Here is a 26,232-nt window from a genome sequence, read left to right as displayed (position 1 = left end):
ATTCTCTTAACTATCATTATTAAAATTATATTATTCTTGGAATAGCACCTCCCAAAAAAAAATCGGGCCACTGCCCACTGGTCGCTGTTTAGAGAAGAACAAATTTAATGCACATGAAAATCAGAGGACAATGCTCTCATTTTTCAACGCGTGCCGAATGACAAGCAGCTTGTCGCTATAGCTTTTCAAACAAGCACAGACAGACATAAGTCACATAACGCAGTCTATCACCTTTTCAGTATTATCTATCCCTCCCACCTAATAATTTGCACCTCACTCAGGCCAGTCCGATTTCCCTTCCAATCTCCGCAATCTCTCTCCAGAGAAAAAGCTGAGTCGCACCTCACCTGGAAAACTCCCTTTGCTTCACTTCTTTCCTTCCTTCCAACCTCCGACTTGGACCCCTCAACCTCCGCTCTCTATCTTACATAAGAATCTCACTCCCCTCTCCTAACCATGCTCTCCTCTCTTTCTATCAATCGGCTTGGATTCAGATTCGGATTTGGGTTGGGACAAGATGATGGAGTCGGGCGTACAATACTGCAGCACTTGCGGCGAGTCGGTGGGGTTCGTGCCGGGAGTAGAGGGCGAGGAGGTCTTTGTGTCTTGCCATGGATGCGGCTACCCGTTATGCAAGGCTTGTTTAGAGGATGAGATCAGAGGTGGGAGAATCTCGTGCATTCGCTGTGAGGAGCCTTATCGCCATGTGTTGGGTATGTACATATGCTAATATTATACTCTCTTTCTCTTAGTTGTTTTTTTACTTTTTTTGACATAGTAGTGTAGTATAGTTGTATTGTCAGGTCGTAGAATTTGTAGGTAGAAAAGGCTTTGAAATAGCTCTAAAATTTCAACATTAAAAATTTGATCTAGAATTGTTATATAGAAGCATTAAAACTTCCAAAATGACACAAATTTTGTGAAATGCAAATGCCCACATAAAGCACCAGACTCCCCTCAGATTTATGTGCAAAGAATGATCTGGAAGGCATGCCTATTTTTTATTGAACAATTGTGAACCCCACCAACACTTGTTAAATATGCTTTCAAATGTCTTCATGATTCCAAACTCAGCAATTTTAATTAGATACATTTCTTGGAATTGTTTGAAATTCAAAAAGGTCACAATTTGCATTATTCCAAGTTAAAGTATCCAAAATGTCCATACAATTAATAATTTTTTTGCATATGCAATGTTTTGCGAGCTAGGGGATATTTTGTGAATGACTTGTGAATAACTGTACTGTCTTTCTGGCAAAAAGGGCTTTGAATATGCACAAAAAAACAATAGAGTTGAAAATAACAGCTACAAGCATTGAAATTAAAATGCTTGCAATATTCCAAAGGGAAAATGTAACTGTATGCAAAGCTCCCAACTCTAAGCATACTAATTGAGATGTTGGGGATATATAATTTTTTTTACTATATTAGTATGTAATTACAATTGAAAATTTACTTCAATGGTCTATAAAATTTTGAATCACAAGATAACAAGTATCTGGTGTGTCATTTAAGTCCCATTTTTGGTTATTGACTCTATACTCCTCAAATGTAATTCAGATGGAATCAGGAAAAATCATTTTATGCTCACCACTATTGATAGGAAATTATGCTTAGCCTTAGCAATCTAAGGAATAACCGTGAATAATTATGCTAAACTACTGGTAGCGCTTGTCTTGTTATGATTTTTTTTTATCCATGTCCTTAATATGAATTTTTTGTTGCCCTTGTTCCTTATGTATTAATTTGAATCAAACATTCAGAGAAAACTCACGAAGACCCTTATGATTTGGAGGAGACTGCAGCAATTGAAGACCATACCAGCATGCATCCGGTGAATTTCTAATTACTAGACACATTATGTTTCATTTTTGGTATTTGCATCGTTTTTGTTGTTGAACAACTGTGTGCAAATTTCTTATAGGCAAATAGATTTCATGCCAGAAGCACAAGTAGCTTCTCTGCAGTTGGGAGTGGTATGTGTTTTCTTCTTCTCCATTTAAACTTTTTTCTTGCATATGAGATACCTGTATTGATTTCATTGTTGTTGTTATTTTTCTTAAAGAAATCATGAGCGACTCCGGGAACCCAGTTTGGAAGGACAGAGTACAAAGCTGGAAAGATAAGAAGAAGAGCACAAAGAAAGCTCAAAAAAAGGCTGAAGTGGCTGAAATCCCAGTTGAACAGCAACAGATTGATGAAAAAGAGTAAGAATTTTCTCTATTTGTTTATGCACTTGCAATATTTGATTACAGAATACTTGCTAAAATGTCTAACTTGTTGTTCCTGCAAACTTTCTTTGACTTTTAAGTTTTGATGATCATGCTAAGGGGGGTTGATGCCCAAAATATTTTGCAAAAGATACATCATCAAATGCAACTGGAATTTTATGAAAAATTAGATCTTTAAATGCGTTGGACAAGAAAAAAAAGCTAGAAAATTAGAAAATTGATGCGTGTTCAATTGCCTATGATAAAGCATTTTGGAAATTATTTTTCCAGGTTAACAGATGCCTGGGAGCCACTCTCCAGAGTCATCCCCATCTCAAAGAATAAGCTAACTCCTTACAGGGCGGTAATCATAATGCGACTTATAGTTCTCGGGCTTTTCTTCCATTACCGTATTACCAATCCTGTGGATAGTGCGTACGGCTTGTGGTTGACATCAATTATTTGTGAGATATGGTTTGCCTTCTCCTGGGTGCTTGATCAGTTTCCCAAATGGTGTCCTATCAACAGAGAGACTTATATTGACAGATTGGCTGCTAGGTATGTTTTGCTTTCAATGCTGTACTAGTAGTATTCCTTCCTTTTAGTATTTAGAGTTGCTATAATATCAAGTGAAAAAGGGTCATTTATAATGACATGAAAATGGTCCGTTCATAGAGGACAAATGAATGCTCATTGAGAGAGCAATTCTGCTGTTCTTGGAGTTACTATTAGTAAAAAGAAGCTATATCAAATGCTTTTGTTGCCAAGATCTTTTTTCACTAGAAGTATTCTTCTCACAATTGCATGTTTATCTTCCTTAAAGTACTTGTAGCTTCGATATTAATTTTGTGAGGAGAGATCATTAAAATGATGAAAAAAATATATAATTCAGAAATAAAATTGAAAAGCTTTGAACCATTTTATTAAAGGTTTATTTGCACTTCAGATATGAAAGAGATGGCGACGAAAGTGCCCTTGCAGCTGTGGATTTCTTCGTAAGTACAGTGGACCCTCTTAAGGAGCCTCCTCTCATTACTGCTAACACTGTCTTATCAATCCTGGCTGTTGACTACCCTGTTGATAAAGTCTCTTGCTATGTCTCTGATGATGGTGCTTCTATGCTCACATTTGAGTCATTAGCAGAGACTGCCGAGTTTGCCAGGAAGTGGGTCCCATTCTGTAAGAAATTCTCCATTGAACCTCGTGCTCCAGAATTCTATTTCTCTCAGAAAATTGACTACTTGAGGGACAAAGTGCAGCCTTCTTTTGTCAAAGAAAGGAGAGCCATGAAGGTAAAATCAAATTGGTGACTTTTTTTTCTTTATATTCTGAAGCTAATCGACTGGTAGTATTTAAATTGGCTCCCTTTGTTTATGGCAGAGAGATTATGAAGAGTACAAGGTGAGAATAAATGCGTTAGTTGCCAAGGCACAAAAAACACCAGAGGAGGGATGGGTTATGCAAGATGGGACCCCGTGGCCTGGGAATAATTCTCGTGACCACCCTGGCATGATTCAGGTCACATATATATTTTACTTTTGTCCAGGAATTTCTCTTTCTTACAAGACTGTTACTGTCATTTCTGTGAGTGACCAGTATTCACCTCTTGTCAGATTAATAGTCCTTGTTAGTTGAACCATTTCAACGTGCTTCTCTTAGAATTTACACAAATAAATGCAGGGATTGAGAGGTTTCTAACATGAATTCATGAATCTTTTTTTTTGTTGTTATTCCCAGGTTTTTCTGGGTCAAAGTGGCGCCCGTGATATAAATCAGAATGAACTTCCTCGGTTAGTCTATGTCTCAAGAGAGAAAAGACCAGGATACCAACACCACAAGAAGGCCGGTGCCATGAATGCTCTGGTACACCTGCGTCAAGTTCTATTCAAAATACCAAGACTTCCTCCAATCATTTCACACATTTTCCAATTTCTGCATCTTAAATCTGCATTGCTTTGCAGGTTCGGGTTTCTGCCATTCTGACAAATGCTCCATTCATACTCAATCTCGACTGTGATCACTATGTAAACAACAGTAAGGCTGTTCGTGAGGGGATGTGCTTTATGATGGATCCTGCTGTTGGTAAAGATGTGTGTTATGTGCAATTTCCTCAGAGATTTGACGGCATTGATAAGAGTGATCGATATGCTAACAGGAACATTGTTTTCTTCGATGTAAGTATTTGAGATCTGCAAGTGTATCTCTCATTTTTGGACTTTTGCAAACTATACATTCTTTTCTTTGTAAGAAAAGCCTATGCTTTAAGCCATCTCTTTGTTTTCTGTAAGAAGAAAAAAAATCCACACTTGGCAACCAAAGTCAAGTCAAAATTGCCCTTGGATTTCTTGCTAACTGTACCAATCTCTTCACGATTGGCCTTTTAAAACTTGAAACCTTACATCTTAATTTGCTTGGTTGGACCATTTTTTATTTTTTTTAGATTTTGATTTTGACTTTGAGAATACCAACATGACTGTTTTTTTTTGCAAAATGACGAGTCTTAATAGCAAAGACACGATAAATATTTTCTTTTTTATGATTGATTAACTTTGCATTAATCTTTTTGTAAATTATATTGTCATGCCTAGGTAAACATGAAAGGGCTTGATGGCATCCAAGGTCCTGTTTATGTGGGGACAGGTTGTATGTTCAACAGGCAAGCACTCTATGGGTATGGCCCACCATCATTGCCCGCACTTCCCAAGAGCTCGTTTTGTTCGTGGTGTTGTGGTTGCTGCTGCTGCTGTGCAGGACCCAAGGAAGAAAAGAAAAGTGAGAACGAGATTTACAGAGAGTCGAGACGTGATGACTTAAATGCTGCCATATTTAACCTTCATGAAATAAATAGTAAGTTTGTGTCTAACATTCACAAAAAGTTTGCTCAACTTTGTTGTATGGATTTATGAATTGTGAATAATTAATTTAACTTTAGATTATGATGAGTATGAGAGGTCGATGCTAATATCGAAAATGAGTTTCGAGAAGACATTCGGCTTATCTTCAGTTTTTATTGAGTCTACATTAATGGAGAATGGTGGTGTGCCTGAGTCAACAAATCCATCAACTCTTATTAAAGAAGCAATTCACGTCATTGGTTGTGGATACGAGGAGAAAACTGAATGGGGTAAAGAGGTGATCCTCCTTTCCACTATCCTAGTGTAGACCAACAAAAACCTTTTGATATCATCGATTAACTGTTTACTTTTTCAGATCGCTTGGATATATGGATCGGTTACTGAAGATATCTTGTCGGGCTTCAAGATGCAGTGCCGTGGTTGGAGGTCAATCTATTGTATGCCGACAAGACCAGCTTTCAAGGGTTCGGCACCGATCAATCTTTCTGACAGGTTGCATCAGGTGCTTCGTTGGGCTCTTGGCTCGGTTGAGATTTTCTTTAGCCGGCATTGCCCTCTTTGGTACGGATTTGGAGGCGGCCGTCTCAGGTGGCTCCAAAGACTGGCGTATATTAATACTATTGTGTACCCGTTTACCTCTCTTCCTCTTGTCGCATACTGCTCGCTTCCTGCTATTTGCTTACTCACCGGAAAGTTCATTATCCCCACGGTAATATGATTTTTCTACTTCTTTAGTACACTGATATGCAGTACTAAGCCATTACAACTCTGATATTCAGATCCAGGTTTTCAGTTGACAACAATGACCCGAAAAAAAAAAAATAAATAAATAAATAAAAAAAAAATTACCTGCAATGCACTTTTCTATTGTATTTTTAATTAACTGTAGTTCTTTTATTCTCTCAGCTGTCAAACATGGCAAGTGTGTGGTTCTTGGGCCTCTTTCTCTCAATCATAGTGACAAGTGTACTTGAGCTGCGCTGGAGTGGCATAGGCATCGAAGACTGGTGGCGAAATGAGCAGTTCTGGGTCATTGGTGGTCTCTCGGCACATCTCTTTGCTGTCTTCCAGGGCATTCTGAAAATGATTGCTGGCCTCGATACCAACTTCACTGTCACTGCTAAGGCTTCCGAGGACACTGAGTTTGGTGAGCTCTATGTCTTCAAATGGACCACTGTCTTGATCCCCCCCACTACCATACTAGTTCTGAATTTGGTTGGGGTTGTTGCCGGTTTTTCTGATGCACTTAACAGCGGATATGAGGCATGGGGCCCGCTGTTCGGGAAGGTGTTCTTCTCCATGTGGGTTATAATGCATCTGTACCCATTCTTGAAGGGTCTCATGGGGAGGCAGAACCGCACACCAACCATTGTTGTTCTCTGGTCGGTATTGTTGGCTTCGGTTTTTTCACTGTTATGGGTTAAGATCGATCCGTTTATTAGTAACACAGAAGGTACTGAGTCAAAGGGGTGCCTTTCTTTTGATTGTTAGGATTCTTGTTCTCGATTTTTGTTTTTCTGTTTTCTTCTACTTTTTTGGTCAGAACTACTTTGTGGAACATTATTTTGAGTTTGTCACCGTGTAATGTGCTACATCATTGAAACTGTTTACAAATGAAAGTATTAAATTCATACGTTTTGATATCATTTTGGTTATGAGCCCAAGTAAATGTTATAAATAAGCTATGAAGCACCACATGACAAGACTTAAAGAGTGTCGGTCTTTTATAATTTGTAAATATCAATTTCTAATCGAATTTCAGTTGGTCCTGTTTACGGATACAAACAAAGTATGAAGTGCTGGTCCTGTATACGGACAAAGCAATGATGTATATGCAAACTTTGATGGGTACAGCTGCATCACCAGTAAGATGTTGCTACTGCCGACGGAGAAAGAGATCATAGTAATATGCTGCACAATTTTGCTGCCAGTATAATGCGCCAGGTTATAATGGACCAAATGATAGCTTGCCTTTGCCTAGAAAGGAAGGCTTCTGAACCCTGAGACTCCTTTAATTGCTTTCACAGCCTCCATCCACTGCCAAGAGAATTTTGTATTTGTACAAAATATTATAAAATAATTGAAGAAAAAGAAAAATAGTACTTTGAAATTTCCATGCATAGATGGATAGGCAAAAAAAATTCCGATCAAAAGTTTTTTCAGTCGCCTTGGATTCTATGTGGCTTCTATCCTGTGAAGAAAAAAAATATTTGGAGTCGAAAAAAGTTACCACAGAGAAGTCATGACAACTAGAAAATATAATCCTTTCAATTGATAAAAAAATTTTCCGGTTCAATGTTTGAATCGAATAAACTTTCGCCGGTCCATTTATATATGAAAATTTCAATGTATTATTTCTCTTTTCTTCTATTATTTTATAAATTTTTTTTTGGTTAAAAGGTCGAAAAGGCCCAGTTTCATTAAAAACGAAACAAGAGTTTAGTTACATCTTGAGCTGAGCCTATAATAATTGCTCTCACTCTACACCATAGTAAGAAAATACTCCTAGATCAGCAAGTAGCATTGTTCAGATACCCAAAATAGAACAGCTACTGAGGACAGTTTTTTCATCACTGATAAAGATCTATCTAGCACAAACACATCAACATACATCAAACCAAAATGTTTAACTAGGACTGTTGTTAGCTGAATAAGCAGCTATACTATAATCCAAATGTTTAACTAGGACTGTTGTTAGCTGAATAAGAAGCTATACTATAATCCAGAGAAAGATCACAAGTTCTCTTGTGAAGAAGACTCAATCAACTGGAAGGGTATGCTCTCTTCTTCTCCTGGTAAAATGACTCTCAAAGGAATTGCATCCATGATTTCCTCAGCAGGAATCCACTCCTGAGTTGCAGCTTTAACTCTTGCTTTATACAAAACCAAAGAAATGATAAGAAAGATAAGGTTTCTTGTTGTTTTAGGTCTCAAATTTTGAAAGCAAACTTCATTTCTATGCTTCCACACAATCCGGCAAGTAGCACTAAATACCAGAAGGAAAGCAGTTATAGTTATTACAGGCAAAGTCAGAGCAAACTCCATGACATGTTGTAAAGAAGTCCAGCGATTATAATGCAATTGAACTTGACCCAACCAATATATTATTTTTCTGATAAGACGACAGTTCAAAAAAAGGTGATTTGCAGTTTCTTGATCATCACAAAAAACACAAGAAGTATCTCCATCACATCGATCCCCTTTTTTGCAAGTTTACCTTTGTCAGAATTCTATTCCTATACAGTAACCACATAAATATTTAAATTTTGGGTGGAATTGGTAAAGTCCACCAGATCAAAGGGGAAATTACTTGAACCCTTCTGAAATTGAGAAAAGTATATAAATAATGCACACTAAATCTCCCCGTGTTGTCCCATCTCCAGGACATTTTATCCAAATCATGGGTAAATGAAATCTGACTCAGTACATGGAGAATCTGAGTCCATTCTATAAGGCAAACCCCTGTCAGCATATCAGAAAATCTCACACTGTCCTTGAGAATTGATAACATCTAAAAACAGGATATTTTTATTAAGGCAAGAGTTATACAGTTGTGAAAACCTTGATGCTAGTGAGCAATTGTCATACCATATGTCTTTCCAAAATTTCACATTGGATGTAGCCCCAGGAGTAAACTGAGTGCTATTTGATCCTAATGTGCTAATCTTAGAGAGTTCTTTAAAGAAGGGGGACATATGATACTGATTATCAACATAAAGAAATAGCATGAGAATTTTTCATTGACTTTGATAAGTAGGGTTTCTAAATTTTCACCACCATTTCACTAAAAGAGCAGTGTTCATATCCCTAAAATCTAAGATTCCAAGTCCTTCATAAACCTTTGCAATGCAAACCACTGATCATTTGATAAGAGCAATTTTTTTCCTAAACCTATATGTACCTTGTCATAAAAATCTACATCTAATTGAGTCTATTATTTTATAATAATTTTTATTTACAATCCTCATTATATATAACTGGCCTTTTATGTAGGGCACGAGCCCCACAGGCCACAACACACCCAGATTGAGCTGAATTCATGTATCTATCAACTAAAAAAAAAAACAAATCATATATCTAAGGTAGCTCAAATTTTTAGTTTAAATCTAAACCATCTGATCTGCTTTGACACACATATTAAAAAGCCTGTTACATGCCACCTCGGACCGGATTAATACGGATTATAATTTGACTGTCCGGATCCAAAGTCAAAATTTGAGTCACCTCAGAGGGTCCACACTCGATTGAGTTATAATGTGAGGAATTTGCATCCTTTGTATTGACATACCATTTGGTTAATTTTTAGATTGTGTAATCAGAATTCACACCAATCCAACCCACACTTATAATGCACGGGCCCTTTAATATTAGTTCAAATTATAATCTTTTTTTTGAAAGCCGGATAGTATCCAGATAATGCAAAACTATAGCACGATATTTTGGTCCCCTTGTGCTGCTCGTTGTGTTAACTCTATTTTAGATGAATGTTCAAATTATAATCGGATGGTTCAGATATTAACAAAACATTTGAGTTAATGTAGAGGATACGAATTCGTGTGAGAGTGCATAGTGACGAGTTTAGTATCTAAAAAGAACTCAAAATTTAAATATAACTTGAAAATATGTATTTCTATAATACAAATAAAATATAAAAACTTAAAGTTTATAAAAATAAAACTGTGTGAATAATTTATAAATTATTTATGAATTATTGGCTTTGTAAGATTCAAAAATAAATTGTGAGTAATTGCACGGTACCAGATGGGAATTCGTATCTTCTGCATTAATTCAGAAAGGAATCTTTTGAGTTAATGCATTTGGACCGTCTGATCAGTTTTAAAATTCGTACGAATTAGATTCACACTAATATTAAAGACATCCTTATATTTTAGACGGGACCGAATAGAATCCGTTTACAATCTGACGGCCGATATGTATTAACTCAAACATGCTCTTTTGAGTTAATGTAGACGATGCGAACTCACCAGATGGATAGTCACTGCTAGGGGTGGCAACAAATCAAACCGAATCAAACTTACCCTTGTTTGAGTTTGATTTGTTTCGAATCGAATTAATTGCGAACTACACATTTTTCGAATCAAAGTCGAATCGAATTAAGAACTAAATTTGTTTTTAGCAGCTCTAGTTATACCAGTAGTTTATACATTATTTTTTTTTCTCACGAGACAAAATTCACACGGCTTCCTTTTACCGGTATGAAATGAGTGTTTTTAAGTTGAAAAATTGTTCATGAAAAAAATACATCACAACAAATAATCGTAAAAAGAGGATTAAGTACAAGAATTGAAATATGTAATAAAACAAGTAATCGTACCTCGAGTGCTCACTCGATCAAACCCTCGATCCGACCATCTAATGAAGTTAGAATCCGAAAGGTACAGAATGTGGAGGAGAGACAGCCGAAGAGAGAGGAGAGACAGCTGTCTAGACCAGAGAGACGGCCAGTCGCCGAGAATGTTGCTAGGTTTTAGAGCGAGAGGGAGAGCGAGTTAGGGAGAGGCGGAGAGAAAACTAGGTTATTGAGATTTAAGAGTGAGGGAGCGTCAGCTATGTTAAATTATGACTCTCTATCTTGGGTTTTAATTTAATCAGGTAAATGAACGGCCGATGCTATTATGAGATTTGAACCATAAAAGTTTCTGAATCCATTTTGATCGAATCAGATCCAGTTTGAATTTGGTTTGAATTAATTTCGAACCGAATCTGATTTAGTTCATTTCAATTCAAACTAATTTCGAATCGAATTAACTCAAATCAAACCCAAATCAAACTCGAATCGAATCACGAACTACGAATTTTTTTGCCAGCCCTAGTCACTGCCACTGCCAAAAGAATAAATTATTAATTGGCTTTGTAAGAAAAATTATTTATTGGCTTTGTAAGATTCCAACTCTCGTTTGTTTCAAAAGAATTCCAAATCTTATGAATAATTGTACAGTACCAGATGGACAGTCACACAGTCACTGCCGCTGCCAGAACTGTACCGCTATTTTTTTACGGCCTTGAAAATTGAAGCGGCGAAGCCTATATCATAAAGGCAAGAATGGGGAATCTAACTATTTTATTTAATAAATAAAAAATTGTAAATTTAAACTGTACGAAAATATTTTCCATGCCCCTTTTTTGGGCTCGCTTTTTTGAAAGAAATTATGTATGTTTCAATAAAACGGTCGAGTCACTCGAGTGTCAATGAATATCTGGCACCGAAATTTTTATTAATACCATAATCAAGGAAAAAAAAAAAAGAATACAAAATACCTCTGTTTTGAGAGAATTCCATGTTTACCTAGGTCGCAAATTGGTCTTACGACTCCATTTTCGGAGAACCGCAGAGTCAATCTGCAGCTCATAATTTACCTATAAAAACCAATTCAAGATGAGAGTGAGTGTTCAAGCGCTGGATGGTGATTATTGTTAGAGAATTATGATTACAAACAGGTCCAAGTCACTTATAAATCTGTCACATGGTTTGGGCAAAGGATGGCCAAAGTGTCTTCATAAGGTACATTTTTTCCTTCATTTATTTTTGAATAACTTCATTTAAATAAATTATTAATTCATTTTTGTATCTGTTTGTAGTTTATTAACAAAATATTCGAGAGGTCCAACAACATGAAGATGCTGGGATGTTTGGCAACTACAACAAGTTCGAGGTGACCTCCACACAAGAAATAGTTCATGCTTTCATACCTGACAATTATGGTCGTTTTACCAAGACCATTTTCAAATACACGGTGATCATCAGGGATAATAACACGGTGGAATGCACATGCCACAATCCTCGATTGGACATAATACCGTGTTTTCATGTTCTATCCGTGTGCCATCTTCAAGACATCGATCCTGGTAATTTTGTAAGTCACTACCACCACATTCAAACATTGATCAACACGTGGAGAGGTGAATGACATGTCTATGACAAATAAGTCGAAATGACCTAAACACGAGGGCCCTATTCTTGTTCCAAAACATAGGTTCGTTAGTTTGGGAAGAAGACATTTGCTACATAAGAGGAGAAGAGGACATCAAACCAACCAAGATATACAAGAAAATCAGAACAGAGATAGAAGAGATGCACGAGGTAGTTAGTTTTGTTAATTTTATTCAATTCCAACTTTTAAAAATATTATTGAGACAATGAGGTTTTTTAACGGTCATTATTGTTTTATCAATTTGCATGTTGAGAGGCAATCCATGGATTGAATGTTTATTTAGGAGCTAAATTTATGTTTTATTTTATTTGATGTTTTAATTATATTCGTAAGAACATTGTTTCTTTATATTTACTAGACATATTTTTATTGTACTCGTCAGAACAAATTTATCATATCATAGTATTGTTTTATTTATAGCTTCTTTTAATTTATTTTCATAACATCAACATTAAACCCTAAACTTGCATACATTTTATTTAAATACAACAAAACAAACGAAACAAACAAACAAAATAAAAAAAATATATGTTTATGTTAAAAAAATACATATTATGAGCTGCATATTGGATTTTGATAAACATGAAATTCTCTCAAAAGATGAGCGTTGTGATTTTTTTTTTATTATGCTATTAATAAAAATTTCGGTATCTGGCAATTAGAAAAGGCATTGCCAAGTTTCAATATGCAGTGGATAATATGGATTGTACTGTGAGGTAACTGGAAGTGGAAGGAGTTCACATCCAGTGCAATACCTGAGATGAAATGAGTAGATCCGGTAAGGATGTCTATAGTTTTTATAAGCACCGAAGTAAGTTTAGTTTGGTTAGAATTAATCTAGGCCGTCCATTTTTTTATTGTACCCCTCCAATACCCAAGGAGAAACGCACTGAACAGGAAGGACCACAAATCTGATTATGGCAGTGCCTTGGCGAGTTCACATATGCTTGCCCAAAAAAATCAGTCTAAGATACACAATCACAAGTCAATCTTATTCCTGCATGTCAGTACTCATTGCATGCACTGCCAATACCGTGGAGAAACGCCAAATCTTTTCTCAGTAGTTGTCAATTGTCATTATTTTTTCCTTATAACAAGTAACAAAGGTGTTAGCAAACAAAGAAAGCAGTCCCTATATGATATGTATGGGCCAGGGCAACACAATATGGGCCAATAACGGTACTCTTATGCCCCTAAACGAAGCAAAGGACTAAAGTAAACTTTATTAGTGGTCCGTGCATGATCAGGTTTCAGCAGCCCCACATAATAACATTTTTGGGCTTATTTATGGCAACATGTAAATACATACATGATACAAATATGAACTATAAATTTTAAATTGAAGAACTGAAACGTAACATTATAAAATGTGTGTTACTGAAATTTGAATTATATACAATAAAAAAAAAAAAAATCAAAACTTCAATGAGTTATATATATATATATATATATATATATATATATATATATATATATATAAGTCAGGAACGGCTCAGCATCCCCGCATACAACTGACTGGTCAAATCAAATTAATTTAAGGAGATATTCTAAAGAGGAGGGTTCAAATGCCTCCATGTTTTTGTGCCTCCATCATGCCTCCATCTCTCTCCATCATTTTCAAAGTTCAAACAGTCGATCCGAACTGCTCAACCTAACCTCCATACTAAAATATGTTTGGAGACCAAATTTTATATTTTTAGGAATTTTTTTACTATTTTTTTAGATAGGTAAAAAATAATGTTTTTAGATAGTTCATATTTACTGATTTTGTACCTATCTAAGAAAATAGTAAAAAAAATTCCTAAAAATATAAAATTTGGTCTTCAAACATATTTTAGTATGGAGGTTAGGTTGAGCGGTTCGGATCGACTGTTTGAACTTTGAAAATGATGAAAAGAGATGGAGGGAGGCACAAAAACATGGAGGCATTTGAACCTTCCTCTATTCTAAATGGGGAGTGCTATACTGAGAGCTTCGTTTCTGATTTTGAGAGCTAATTGACTTTTTTTTCCTAAATACTGATTTTACCCTTACAATTTCTCTCACTCATTTAATGAAAAACCTAATAAGGAAATAACTTTAAAGGAAAATTTATTTTCTCCTGTGAGAAACAAATCCGGATCCTTCCAGTATCTGAGAAGTTTACTCTTTTTTTTTCTGACAAATCCATATAGCCTTTCATTTTTCATTTTTCTGTTTTTCTTTTTATTCCCTCATTTTTGTGTTTTTTTTTTCTCTTCCTCTATTTCACAAGATGTATACTGTCAAATTGTATTTTGTTTTCAAATTAACGTGTTCTTTTTGTAATCTAATCATGTGTTAATTTTATTGTTGTTGGCTTAAACTCTTGTAATTTTATACTTATAATATCAAATTAATAAAATTTAAACAAAATATCAACCATCGTTCTCCTTGATGGCCTATTAGTACATATATGCAAATCAAATTAACATTTAAGCAAAAAAAATAGTTTTATATACCCTGATGACTTGTTCGTACATGTATACAAATCAAATAAACATTTGAGCAAAAAAATTAGTTTTGTATACCCTGATGACCTGTTAGTACATATACAAATCAAATTAACATTTAAGCAAAAAAAAAATAGTTTTGTATATAAACGAAGATTCCAACTAGGTATATACTAATAAGATGAAGTTATTATTTAATGAGGCAGGTACGGATCAGAAATTTTTCAATACATATATATTCTAAGATAAAGTTTGGATATTCATTTAATTCAATTAATAGTTTAATACATTCATTGTCAGTTTCTCAGAAAGATACATAAGAAAACATTCCTTGGATGTGAAATATAAAAATAATCAAACCAAGATACAAAACATTCCTAGCTATGCCAAATCTAGCTATGCCAAATGAGAGATACAAATTTGTTTTAGGAATTTGCCTTTAAAGTTATTTCCTTATTAGGTTTTTCATTAAATGAGTGAGAGAAATTGAAAGGATAAAATCGATATTTAAGAAAAAAAACATCACTTAGCTCTCAAAATCACAAACGAAGCCCTCAATATAGCACTCCCCATTCTAAATTCTAAATGGATGATTTGTGCAGGAGCAAGTACTCTTAATAAAACTTTTCTACGACTTCATTAAAGTAAGCTGCCTCATTAGCTGTGCAGTGAAGGCACACTCAATTCTCAAACGGGAAAAATTATCACTGTGGGTTCAAAGAAGGTAACCATGCATTCATCATTCCATGGAAAATGCATTATCCATAGCCGGCCATAGGGCCATTATGATACAGGGTGTAATAAATGGGACAAGTATCCTCTCCAATATTGTAAAAGATTCTCTTCACTTTACGGTTTGAGATTAACTCCCAGACGCTTTGAGATTCAGGCTAGCGCAGGGCAGTATTATGGAGCTTTGAGATTCGTGCCAAGTTAAAAAGAACGGTCCAGATCCAATAATTCTACAAGATTCCCTGTTACGGTACCGGGGAGGATCTAAATTCGTCATAAATGATGGGCGATATTTTGATAAAAATAATTATGACAGGCATCATCAATGATGGCGAATTATGCTTTGATATGATAAAAATTGACTCTTTTTTTTACTTGCAAACAAAAAAAAAGATTGATTATAACATTATTAGTACGGGGATCCAAATCGGCTCCTTTTCTTAAGAAAAGGAGCACTCTCCTATTCCTTCATCTGAACTGTTCAAAATCGATCGTCCCGCTTCAATTACATCTGATTTGTTTTAATAGATTATATTGATATAAAAGAAAAAGTAATTGAAGCCATCCGATCAATTTTGAATGGCTCGGATGGAGGAATAGGAGGGTGCTCCTTTTCTTAGAAAAGGAGCAGATTTGAATCCATTAGTACGGTTAGTCCAAGTGCAAAAAAGAAAAGAAAACTTAACAAAACAAGCAGCTTAATGAGAACTCGACCATAAATCATGCTCCACAATCCACATATGCATAATTTTTCATTATCAAAACAAAATTACATGTGAAACCCAACAACTGTCCAAAACAAAACAAAGAATCCATCTTTCTAATACCGTCAATTCTCTAGCTAGCTTTTAAGCATACAAAACAAAAATAAACTCAACTTGATCCACAAACCTTAGACAAGCAAAAAAGGAAGATCACCAAAAACACAAGGCATGAAAGCCCAATGGCAATCCCAAGCACAAGCTTGTTGGGTCCACGGTGGCCCCCTCCATCATTGCCGCTGTCAGCTTCACCATAGTCATCCATGTCATCTGATGACGTGTCTGATCGCAAACGGCCGGTGGGTGGCGACATTGGCAACCCATATCTATTGCACGGGGCAACCCCAAGTCTAAGCTTAGAAGACAGTGTTGAATGGTTATAGCAAAGATTGCTATTTCCTCCCACTTTGAAAACTTGTAATTTAGATATGAAGGATGCATTGAAGGGGATAACCCCTTGAAAGTCGTTGTTCTCTAGATTGAGCACTCTGAGCTTCTTCATCCCAGAAAAATAAGTTGGTATGCTCCCGTTAAAATGATTTGAGCTGAGGTCGAGCTGAACCAAGTCGATTAGGTCTGAAAGCGAGCTCGGTATCGACCCAAAAAATGAGTTGTTTGATAGAGAAACATTCTTTAGTGACACCATATCACCGATTGAATCAGGGATGTTTCCAGTGAGAAAATTGGAGCTCAAATTAAAGGTCTGTAGAGAACCCAACATGCTAATGGTGCCAGGAATGATTCCCTTGAGCCGGTTGAAGGAAAAATCAAGATGGGTAAGATCAAGACAGTGCCAATGGTGTGGTATAGGTCCTGATAGGTTGGCATTAGAAATGGTGAGGCTGGTGAGATCAGCCATCTGAGATATAATCATAATCGGTGCGCTTTCTGTCACCGGTACGCCGCTCAAGTACAGTTCAGTGAGGTTGCGTAGAGGCGAGAGCAACGCACCAGGTACACGTCGAAGGGAAGAGATGCAAGAGAAGGAGTGGAGAGACGAGGCGAGCTGAGGTGGGAGCCTCCTAGGAGGAGGGATGGGGCAGTTCAAAAAGGAGACGGATTTGAGAGTGGAGAGGGACTGGAGAACGGTATAAGGGAGGTCGAGGTCGGTGGAGCAGTTGGCAAGGCGGAGAGAGGTGAGGTGGCGAAAGGGAGCGGCTCCGTCGCATGACGTGGCGTTGTCACGCGGCGACGGGACGGCGCAGGCGTCGCTGGTGGCGGGAAAGCCGAGGGATTCGAGCGCAGTTTGCTGGCGCGGGTCGAGGGAAGAACCGGGTCGGGTTGGGCCGAGCGGGTGAGAGAAGGGAAGGTGGAGAAAGAGAAAGAGACAGACAGTGTGGAGTGGGAACGAGGTTTTCTTGGAAGAAGACATGAGTGAGTGGGTGAGAGAGAGGGGAGGAGAGGGAGAAGTCTCTCTCTGGACTCTGGTCGTGAAGTCGAGGATCGAGGGACTAAAAAGTTGGCGGGTTTTTCGAGGTTCGTGGCTTTTTTTTGGTTTTGCAGAAGAGAGAGATAGAGAGGGAGAGAGAACTCAGAGGAGGGCGAGTCGGAGAGAGGGAGTCGGATTTCATTCAAAAAGATTGAGTGCCTTAATACTTCAATCTTCATGCTTATTACAAACTGTTTAAATGAATTATGAAGTCGCACTCGCACATAGGTCTTATAATTATATGTGTGTGTTCTACTTCTAGACATCCTAGTATTCTACTAATATTCAACACATGATGCATTGTTATTTTACTGCAGTCAATAACTTTCAACTTGCAAGTTGTAACGAGTACTTGGCATCGAATTCATGCCAAATCAGTTACTTTTAATAATGTTTTAATTAGTCTGCAAATTATTTGAGCTCAGTTTTTCAACGACTAGACAAATTAAATTTATTTTAAAAAAATTACAATATATCTAGAATCATATGTAAATTTTATAAATTTACAAATAATGTGCGAATTATAACTTACATTTTTTTTGTTTTTAAATATATTAAGATTTTTCTGATTGAGAATATATGGAAAGCGAGCCCTAACTAAGAGGTAAATATTCTGTTTAATTACCCAGTTGAATCTGGTTGGAAACCCAAATTAATCAATATGTTACGTATAGTTTGAAAAAACTAATCAATTTCAAATTTACAAACTATTGTATCATTATCATATATTTTAGGTCGTGCCTGAATGTTCCTGGATCATAGTTGCGGATTATTTTTGAAAAGAAATTTAAATTGTAAGCTTGCAAAGGTCTGATGAAAAATAAAGAGGTCTTTTTTTTTTTTTTGCCTGTCCTCATTTTTGAACGCTCGTAGTCATAAATTAAACTTGAGCGCATACATAAATATTTCGATGCATAACAAATAACTCTTGTTAACACAATGCTTATGGGTTGAATCAGGAAGTGTGTCTTAAAATTTAATATGAGAACACACAAACTATAAAGTGACATGCGTTCGATTCTAGAATTATTTTGTGACTGCATTAGTTCGGACTGCTGCAATACGAAATAATAGTAAGTTAAAAAAAAAAAACATTGAGGTTATAAAAAGTACAAATAAGTGGATTTACGAGTAAGAACATTTTGAAAATTACGGAAAGCGTGATAGACATAAAGGGAAATGGACTGGTGTAATTACGGAAGCAAAACGACACAGTTCCTTTCCGAGACAAGTCTTACCAAAAAGGCAAAAACCAAATGGTCCGTGTGTTTTACTGCATGTACAAAAATCACGAGGCATTGTCTTATGGAAACCCTGTCCGAATTAAAAGTGACCAATTGTAACGCGTTCTTGTGTTCTCCATTTGAAGCACAGGCAGGTGATATATTGATTATAAGGGCCCAACAGATCAATCTCGGCCTCAAGGAGTCAGGGTTGAAATAACAGCTGCTGAATGAAAACCAGTCGAATCTCTCGAAGTACCTCAATTGTTCTTTCTTGCACCTATTGAAATAGTATCACAATATCAATAACATCTTAGAAATGGTCAATGGAAATATGAATTCTTTTATTTTAGAAACGAAAGCGATAGCTCTAGCCTGATAGCCTCTATGCCAAAAAATGCACCTTCTACGATAAATTTTGTTGATATATGGATATCATTTTATTAGGGACAGTTGATCTGGTCCAACTTGAAAACGGGAAAAATAGGCTGAACGGTTACATGGTTCCCGAGCCCAAATAACTATAAAACAAGTAAAAGAAAACTGAGCCCATATAACACAAATGGGCCCATAAGTTTGTAGTGCCTTAATCCATAATGCACTTTAAGCAGAGTGACTCCTCCTTAATTCTAAATTATTTAAATGTGGCGCGCTAAGTAGAGCGACTGCTGCTTGACCACTTCCTCTTCTGAAAATCATTAAACAAAATGTTCCTCTACGAAAATAATGGATAAAATATTCTTATGAGTCTCAATTTTTCTCCCTCCCATTCCCTCCTCCCTCCTCCCTCCTCCCTCCTCCCTCCCATACACTTTTAAAGTATTAAAATAAACTAGTCCATATTACTCAATTTAAATCAATAATTAACAATAAAAATAAAATAAATTACTCCATATTCTATGTTTACGTATCTAACATTGACATATTTGTAGTAATTTCGATATGAGAGAGTTCCAATGCCTCATCTTTTTCATACCTCATATTTTATATCTTCGTTTTCAAAATTCAAATTGTCGATCCGAACTGATCAACATAATATTTATACTAAAATATGCATGGAGATAAAATTTTATATTTTTTGAAATTTTTTTTTCTAATTTTTAAGATATGTACAAAATCACTGTTTTTGAACCGTTCAAAAAACAGTAATTTTCTACCCATCTTAAAAAATAGTAACAAATTTCTAAAAATTATAAAATTTCATCTCTAACCATATTTTAGTATATATATCATGTTGAACGGTTCGGATCGATAATTTGGACTTTGAAAACGAAGATACAAAATATGAGGTATGAAAGACATGAGACATTAGAACCCTTCTCTTTCGATATTATAATAAGTTATTTACTATATATACATTTAATTTTTCTTGTTTGTTTTCTATTTAGGTTGATATTTGTGATATGTTAACCTTAACGGCTAATTTGATTTGTTGACACATCTTTGTAGTTTCCTTAGTTTTTTTAACTTTCTTAACTGTTTATTTTTTAATATTGATTTCTTAGTATTAAATTAAGACCATCTTCTTAAGTTTCTTTTCATACAAAATCTCATTCTTATTTAAATTCAAGGCACTGGTATTCGTGAATTAAACATCTTTGTCTACACATTAAAATAGTTGATTCAACCTGTTTGGACTAGAATCTGAGGTTGTGATACTTGATTCAACTAGAAAACTTCACATTTTTAAATAAAAGTAATGGAATAAAGATTGATTATGATGACTGTGTTTGTAATTTAACTATATATGTTTCTTAATGAAACAGGGTCTCTGACTTTTTAACCAAAAAAAAAAAAAGATTGATTATGAATTATGATCGCTTAGTTGGACACTTAGTCTACTATCAGTACTGTGCGCATCTCCAATGCTATAGTACGATATATTGACTTTTCATATTTTCATATCTATGCCCAATCACAAGACGATATAATGGGTTGTTGTGCTATGCCTATTTCATGAGAAAATTTCCCTATTTTTTTAGTCACTCATTGTCAGAAAAAAATTTCATGACCACGTTTCTTACCACCAGTCCAAATTAAAGAACAAAATATGATCAATGATAAATGAAAGATTATGCATGGCTACTGCAAAGACAGTTTGCAACTGCTGAATCATTATTGACAATTAATTTACGAAAGGTTTTGATACATTAAAAGCATTGAAAATTTAGAAGCATGATTTCAAGGAAGCTTCAATATTGATATTTACTGATTACCTGAACAGTTGATGATGACTAATTAGAAGTATTGGGTTTCAGAGATTCGATCTCACTCCACACTTCACTTGCTAAATTGGGTCTATTCTTCCTGGCTGGATTACAACAACTGAGGCCTAGCTTTGCCATTTTCATCGCCTTATCAGAGGGCCACTTTGCTGATGCATCAATTTCCTTTTTCAAACTGTGACTCTGCAATGCTTCCTGCACTGACTTGGATATACCAGTGGCAGATTTTCCTGTAACCAGCTGTAGCAATATTATACCGAATGAGTAAACATCACATTGAGGATTCATCTCACCAGTTCGAAGGTATTCCGGGTCTATGTATGCTAAAGTGCCCTTTGGATGCTCTGTCAGATGGTGAGGTGTTACTGTGTCGTTAGTCTTCATTAATTGACGAGAAATACCAAAGTCGCTAAGCTTGGCCTGATAATTCAAGTCGAGTAGGATATTTTCAGGTTTGAGATCACCATGTGCTATGCCATGAGGTTTAGTCGAGTGGAGAAAGATGAGAGCTGAGCAGATGTTAGAGGCTATCTGGATTTGGGTTTTCCACGAGAGTGATTTTCTACCTCCAAGAGTGCCGAGGTAATTATCTAGGCTGCCATTTGGTACGAACTCATAAATAAGTGCACAATTCTGTGAGCATCCTCCAATGAGTGTGACAATGTTTGGATGCCTAACTTTTCTCAGGATTTCAACCTGAAAATTAAAATGGATGTCTTATTCTGTTTCCTAAACAACATTTGTCTAAGATAACTTATCCAACACAATTTGTACACTAAAACCAAATCCATCGTTCAAAAGTATGTTGATGCATGACAGAAGGAATGATAAAATGGTAAAAAAGAAGAAGTATGAAGAAGTAATTAAAGAACCATCATAACTAATTACCTCTTGATAGAACTCTCTCTCTCCCTGATTGCCTCGACTGTGCAGAACCTTTACAGCAACTGTTGTGCAGTGAAGAACTGCCTTGTACACATTACCATATCCACCTTCTCCAATCTTAAGATTCTCATCAAAGTTATTAGTTGCTTCCTTTAGTTCCAAATAAGAGAACTCCATGAGATTAGCCTCATCATAATTCATTGAAGCTCGCTCCTCTACCTGTTGACGTAAATTTTCTAGTTCTTTTGCCATATCATTTTGCATATTTTTAAGTATTTTGTTCTCTTTGAGCACTTCATCTTGTAGCCTTTTGATTTCCTCAAGTTCAATGCTCTTCTTTGCAAGGCTTTCGTCTAGTCTCTTTGTTTCTTTGCAAGTTTTTCTTCTAGTCTCATTGTTTCTTGGAACATATTGTGGCTTCTGCACACCCAAACGATGCACTTTCTCCACTATGTTATCTTGTGGCTTTTCTGACATATAATCTGATTTTGTCAGACTATAAGGAGATTTCTCGTAACCTGCTGCTTCTCTGTAGGGGCCTTTCTGGAAAAAGTGCCCCTGAACTGTTGAAGAATAGCCGGCTACAACAGGCAAGAAGATTATTAGGCAAATAATCTGATATGGTGTGCAACAAGCCAGACCATTTGCTAAATATAACCAAGGGACAGCTGCCTCATTCTATTTGATATTATTCCATGTAATAGATAGATATATTTGGAAAGAAAAGAGCTGTAAATCTTCTCCTAGAAACTCTATATGTACCAGCTTCTCCTCTGTTTTTTAGTATCCAGAAATTGTGTAAGAACAAGAGAATTAATAGAATGAGATGAGAGGAAGTAGGCCGATTGATTTGCCGAACCTCTATAAATTTGTGTGTTTGTGTTATTTCTCATTACTTTAAATTTATGAAATGGTATCAGAGCTCGGGTCACGATTTTGAGCATTTGTGTAGCCAAATCGGGTCCCTGTTTTTGAGCGTTTTGCGCATACTTCACGAAAAGAAGCGGAACTTTTGATCCGTCCGTCGGATCGGGCTGAAATTTTGACAGGAGCTTCGCAGCCCCAAATCCAAGCTAACTTCCTTTCGGGGCCGATCCGACCGTCGGATTTACGGTAAAAGTGTGATTTACCAGAACAGTTTTTTGGAGTTACTCAGTTTTCCTATCCCTACAGCTCTACACCGACCTTTACCATGGCAGAACCACCAGAAAAAACCAAAACCGAAGTACCATTAACCTCAGATTTCATCACAGAACTTACCACAAAAATTGCCCAAGCACTCATCCAGAACCAAAACCAACAGATAATTCCAACCCCTCATATTGATCAGACCATTCAACCTGTCGCAGTCAAGTTTGACGGAAAAAATTATGGCATCTGGTCCAACCTGGCTGAAGGGTGCCTCTCTATGAAGGAGAAATTCGGGTATGTAAATGGAGACCAAGATGAACCGGTGTCTTCAGATGCCGGGTATCCAAGGTGGAAGGCTGAAAACGCCCAGGTAAAGAACTGGCTTCTCAACTCCATGGAACCGAGTCTCATAGGTAACTATGTCCATTATACATCGGCCAAAGATATTTGGAATGCCCTAAGGGTTACCTATTTCGATGGGGGTGATCTGTCTCATTTCTATTCCCTAAAGAAAAGGGAATACCAAATCAAACAGGGAGGGGGGTCGGTAGAACATTTCTATAGTTTGTTGCAAGGCTTATGGAGAGAAATTGATTCAAGGAGACCAAATTCCATGATGTGTTTAGTAGATATTGAAAAACGTAACAAAGAATTGCAGGAAGATAGGTTGGTCATATTCTTAGGTGGCCTTGATGAAAGGTTAGATGGTGTACGGGCAGAAATTATTCGCACAAATCCTCCACTGACAGTTGATGAAGCATATGGAAGAGTGCGTAGAGAAGAAGAAAGGCAAGGTGTGATGCTAGGTGACCGAAATGGGTCTTCATATAATCCTATGGCGATGGTAGTTCAAGATGGCAATTTCTCCTTTAATCAGGTATCTCAGAATTGGCCCTCATACTCTTATACGGGTCAACCAGGGGTGTTAAATTCTGTCCAGCATGGTGTGTCTAACCCCGGGGTAAGCATGGGACACCAGATACTCACAAGCAAGGGCAATTCGGAGGAGACTCAAAGTGGTAAACCAACAGACTATCCTCCAGGTACGGGTTTATTTACTTGGAAGAACAAACCAGCTCCAAATAAGAAGAATTTGTACTGCACAAACTGTGGGAAAAAGAACCATACTAAAGAGGGCTGTTATAAGTTAATTGGTTTTCCCGACTGGTATCCCGAGTTCAAAAAGAAAAAGGCGGCAGAAGCTGCTGCAGCGGCTGAGAAAGGAAAAGCAACATTGGCGGTTACTGGTAAGACAGAAAAAATAACTGAAGGCGAAGGTAATGTTTATTTATCTCAATGTAATTATCATACAAGGAAAAATAATTCTTGGATAATCGATTCTGGAGCAACCGACCACATGACCTTTTGTAAGAATGATATATCCAAGTGCTCTAAATCCAAGAAAATAGAAATCCTAAATGCCAATGGTGTGTCATCTCCGGTAACTGGAACTGGAAATGTACATATAAACCCTTCCTTAACATTACAAAATACCTTACTAGTACCATCATTATCTACCAAACTCATTTCAGTGGGGCAACTTGCAGAAGATTTAAATTGCGTAGTAATGATGTATCCAAACTGTTGTATTTTTCAGGACATCCTCACGAAGGAAGTCATTGGGCGTGGTATTAAGCAAGGTCGTCTGTATCACCTTGAAGACTTGAGGATTGGAGAAACAAACCTAGCAAAGAAAAGCTCTAAAGCCGAAACTGAAATTTGGACATGGCATCGGCGGTTAGGGCATCCCTCCTTTAGCTATCTGAATAAACTTTTACCCTCTTTATTTGTTGATTTAAAGGCTTCAGATTTTCAATGTGAAACATGTGTCAAGGCTAAGAGCCATCGTGTGTCTTATAAACCGAGCTTGAATAAATGTAGTAAACCATTTGATTTAATTCATTCAGATGTGTGGGGTCCGGCCCCGATTACTTCAATTGCTGGGTTTAGATGGTTTGTTTTGTTTATTGATGATTGCACCAGAATGACTTGGATTTATCTTTTGAAAGGAAAAAATGAAGTAACAGAGGTTTTTCAATCTTTTTTTACTATGATTCAAACTCAGTTTGGTAAAAATATTAAATATTTCCGTAGTGACAATGGGGGAGAGTTTATCAATAGAGCCTTGAGGGATTTTTTCAATACAAAAGGAATTATTCATGAAACTTCCTGTGTGGGTACTCCTCAACAAAATGGGATAGCTGAACGAAAAAATAGGCACATCCTAGAAACTGCACGGTCCTTTCTATTTGAAAATCATGTACCTAAAACTTTTTGGGACACAGCAGTAGTGGCTGCCGTGTATGTTATTAATAGATTACCCACAAAAGTGAACGATTATCAAACTCCTCTCAGAACCCTTGCAATCCATTGCCCGATTCCCTCAGTTTTGAATTTACCCCCAAAGATATTTGGTTGCGTTGCCTATGTCCATGTTCCGAAAACACAACGTTCCAAAATTGATCCTTGTGCAGTTAAGTGTGTCTATTTGGGCGTAGGGTTCCATCAGAAGGGATATAAATGCTATGATCCCAGTACAAGGAAATGGTTTGTCACCATGGATGTCACATTTGTTGAAAATGAGTCATTTTTTAAAAATACCAATTATTCATCTCAGGGGGAGAATTTAAATGAGGCTGAAAATTGGTATGAAAATATTTTTCCAGATTTTCTGAATATTAATCCAAGCCCGAATCAAAACCTTCCTTCTTCTGAAACCGTGCAAAATCAAAACCTTCCTTCTTCTGAAACCGTGTCACAGCCGAACCTTGACCCTGGTGAAAACATTCCTGAGCCGAACCGTGAGATAACAGAGTCAGCTCGGGTTGAGGCTCATAGCCCAACTCGGGTAACCGAGCCCACTACCCCTGGCCCATATCGGGTCTATTCCAGAAGGAACAAATCAGCCCAAGAAGAAATGAGGTCTGAGCAAGCCCTTATTTTCGGAGATGATCAAGTTGAAGAACCAGAGAGTGGAGCAGTGATACAGACACCTCAAGTACCACCAGTGACTTCTGAGGATGACCCTACGGTAAGTATTCCTAATTCAAATTATATCTTACCGCCCAGAAAAAATAGGGGAATGCCACCAAAAAGGTATGTTCCGGAAAATGAAACTAGTAAAGAAATCAGATATCCCATAGCCAACTATACAACCACGAATGACTTACCAAAACAACTCAAGGAATTTAATGACAAAATATTGTCCATAGCTGTACCAGAAAGTGTAGAAGAAGCAATGAAAGACCCGAAATGGGTACAGGCAATGGAAGAAGAGCTGAGTGCATTGTATAAAAATGAAACCTGGACATTGGTAAAATTACCAGAGGGAAAAAAACCTGTGGGATGCAAGTGGGT

At 36.6% G+C, this 26,232-nt stretch overlaps 4 protein-coding genes across 5 annotated transcripts; 2 read left to right on the top strand and 2 right to left on the bottom strand.

Moving 5' to 3' along the window:
* The first annotated feature begins 275 nt into the window (after positions 1–275).
* IRX1 (cellulose synthase family protein) lies at positions 276–6,711 on the top strand. The gene is made up of 13 exons (XM_078311957.1): positions 276–713; positions 1,764–1,834; positions 1,925–1,976; positions 2,066–2,207; positions 2,502–2,768; positions 3,157–3,502; positions 3,591–3,728; positions 3,948–4,073; positions 4,172–4,384; positions 4,799–5,057; positions 5,143–5,342; positions 5,421–5,774; positions 5,972–6,711. Exons 1-13 carry the CDS (start codon positions 518–520, stop codon positions 6,554–6,556), a joined length of 2,949 nt encoding a protein of 982 aa, XP_078168083.1. The 5' UTR covers positions 276–517; the 3' UTR covers positions 6,557–6,711.
* A 9,254-nt stretch (positions 6,712–15,965) lies between these two features.
* On the bottom strand, positions 15,966–17,365 carry RLP51 (receptor like protein 51). The gene has a single exon (XM_078312788.1). It carries the CDS (start codon positions 17,352–17,354, stop codon positions 16,095–16,097), a length of 1,260 nt encoding a protein of 419 aa, XP_078168914.1. The 5' UTR covers positions 17,355–17,365; the 3' UTR covers positions 15,966–16,094.
* A 3,355-nt stretch (positions 17,366–20,720) lies between these two features.
* Positions 20,721–22,938, bottom strand: LOC144563009 (U-box domain-containing protein 70-like). Its single transcript, XM_078312384.1, has 3 exons — positions 22,930–22,938; positions 21,748–22,422; positions 20,721–21,555 (listed from the first exon to the last, which is right to left on the bottom strand). The coding sequence occupies exons 1-3, from the start codon at positions 22,936–22,938 to the stop codon at positions 20,869–20,871; spliced, it is 1,371 nt and encodes a 456-aa protein (XP_078168510.1). The 3' UTR covers positions 20,721–20,868.
* Positions 22,323–24,612, top strand: LOC144562580 (uncharacterized). Of its 2 annotated transcripts, none has more exons than XM_078311770.1 (3): positions 22,323–22,863; positions 22,918–24,122; positions 24,473–24,612. In XM_078311770.1, the coding sequence occupies exons 2-3, from the start codon at positions 22,937–22,939 to the stop codon at positions 24,508–24,510; spliced, it is 1,224 nt and encodes a 407-aa protein (XP_078167896.1). In that variant the 5' UTR covers positions 22,323–22,863; positions 22,918–22,936; the 3' UTR covers positions 24,511–24,612. The 2 variants fall into 2 exon arrangements, with proteins under 2 accessions (XP_078167896.1, XP_078167895.1); XM_078311769.1 differs by having other exon boundaries at positions 22,325–22,863; positions 22,918–24,152.
* The last annotated feature ends 1,620 nt before the right edge of the window (positions 24,613–26,232 follow it).

This window comes from Carex rostrata, chromosome 12, assembly GCF_964058835.1.
Source record: "Carex rostrata chromosome 12, lpCarRost1.2, whole genome shotgun sequence".
Taxonomy (NCBI): Eukaryota; Viridiplantae; Streptophyta; class Magnoliopsida; order Poales; family Cyperaceae; genus Carex; species Carex rostrata.
The sequence above is the reverse complement of the archived record's forward strand: the minus strand, read 5'-3'. Positions and strand labels throughout refer to the sequence as shown.

Bases quoted from the DNA above. Each gene is read 5' to 3' on its own strand.
- IRX1 (XM_078311957.1), top strand. From the start codon at position 518: ATGATGGAGTCGGGCGTACAATACTGCAGCACTTGCGGCGAGTCGGTG. The intron at 714-1,763 runs GTATGTACATAT...TCAAACATTCAG, and splicing joins GCCTTATCGCCATGTGTTGG to AGAAAACTCACGAAGACCCT. The intron at 5,058-5,142 runs GTAAGTTTGTGT...ATTTAACTTTAG, and splicing joins TAACCTTCATGAAATAAATA to ATTATGATGAGTATGAGAGG.
- LOC144563009 (XM_078312384.1), bottom strand. The intron at 21,556-21,747 runs GTAATTAGTTAT...TTTAATTTTCAG, and splicing joins AGAGAGAGTTCTATCAAGAG to GTTGAAATCCTGAGAAAAGT.
- RLP51 (XM_078312788.1), bottom strand. From the start codon at position 17,354: ATGTCTTCTTCCAAGAAAACCTCGTTCCCACTCCACACTGTCTGTCTC.
- LOC144562580 (XM_078311769.1), top strand. From the start codon at position 22,937: ATGGCAGAACCACCAGAAAAAACCAAAACCGAAGTACCATTAACCTCA. The intron at 24,153-24,472 runs GTAATGTTTATT...TGTATTTTTCAG, and splicing joins AAAAATAACTGAAGGCGAAG to GACATCCTCACGAAGGAAGT.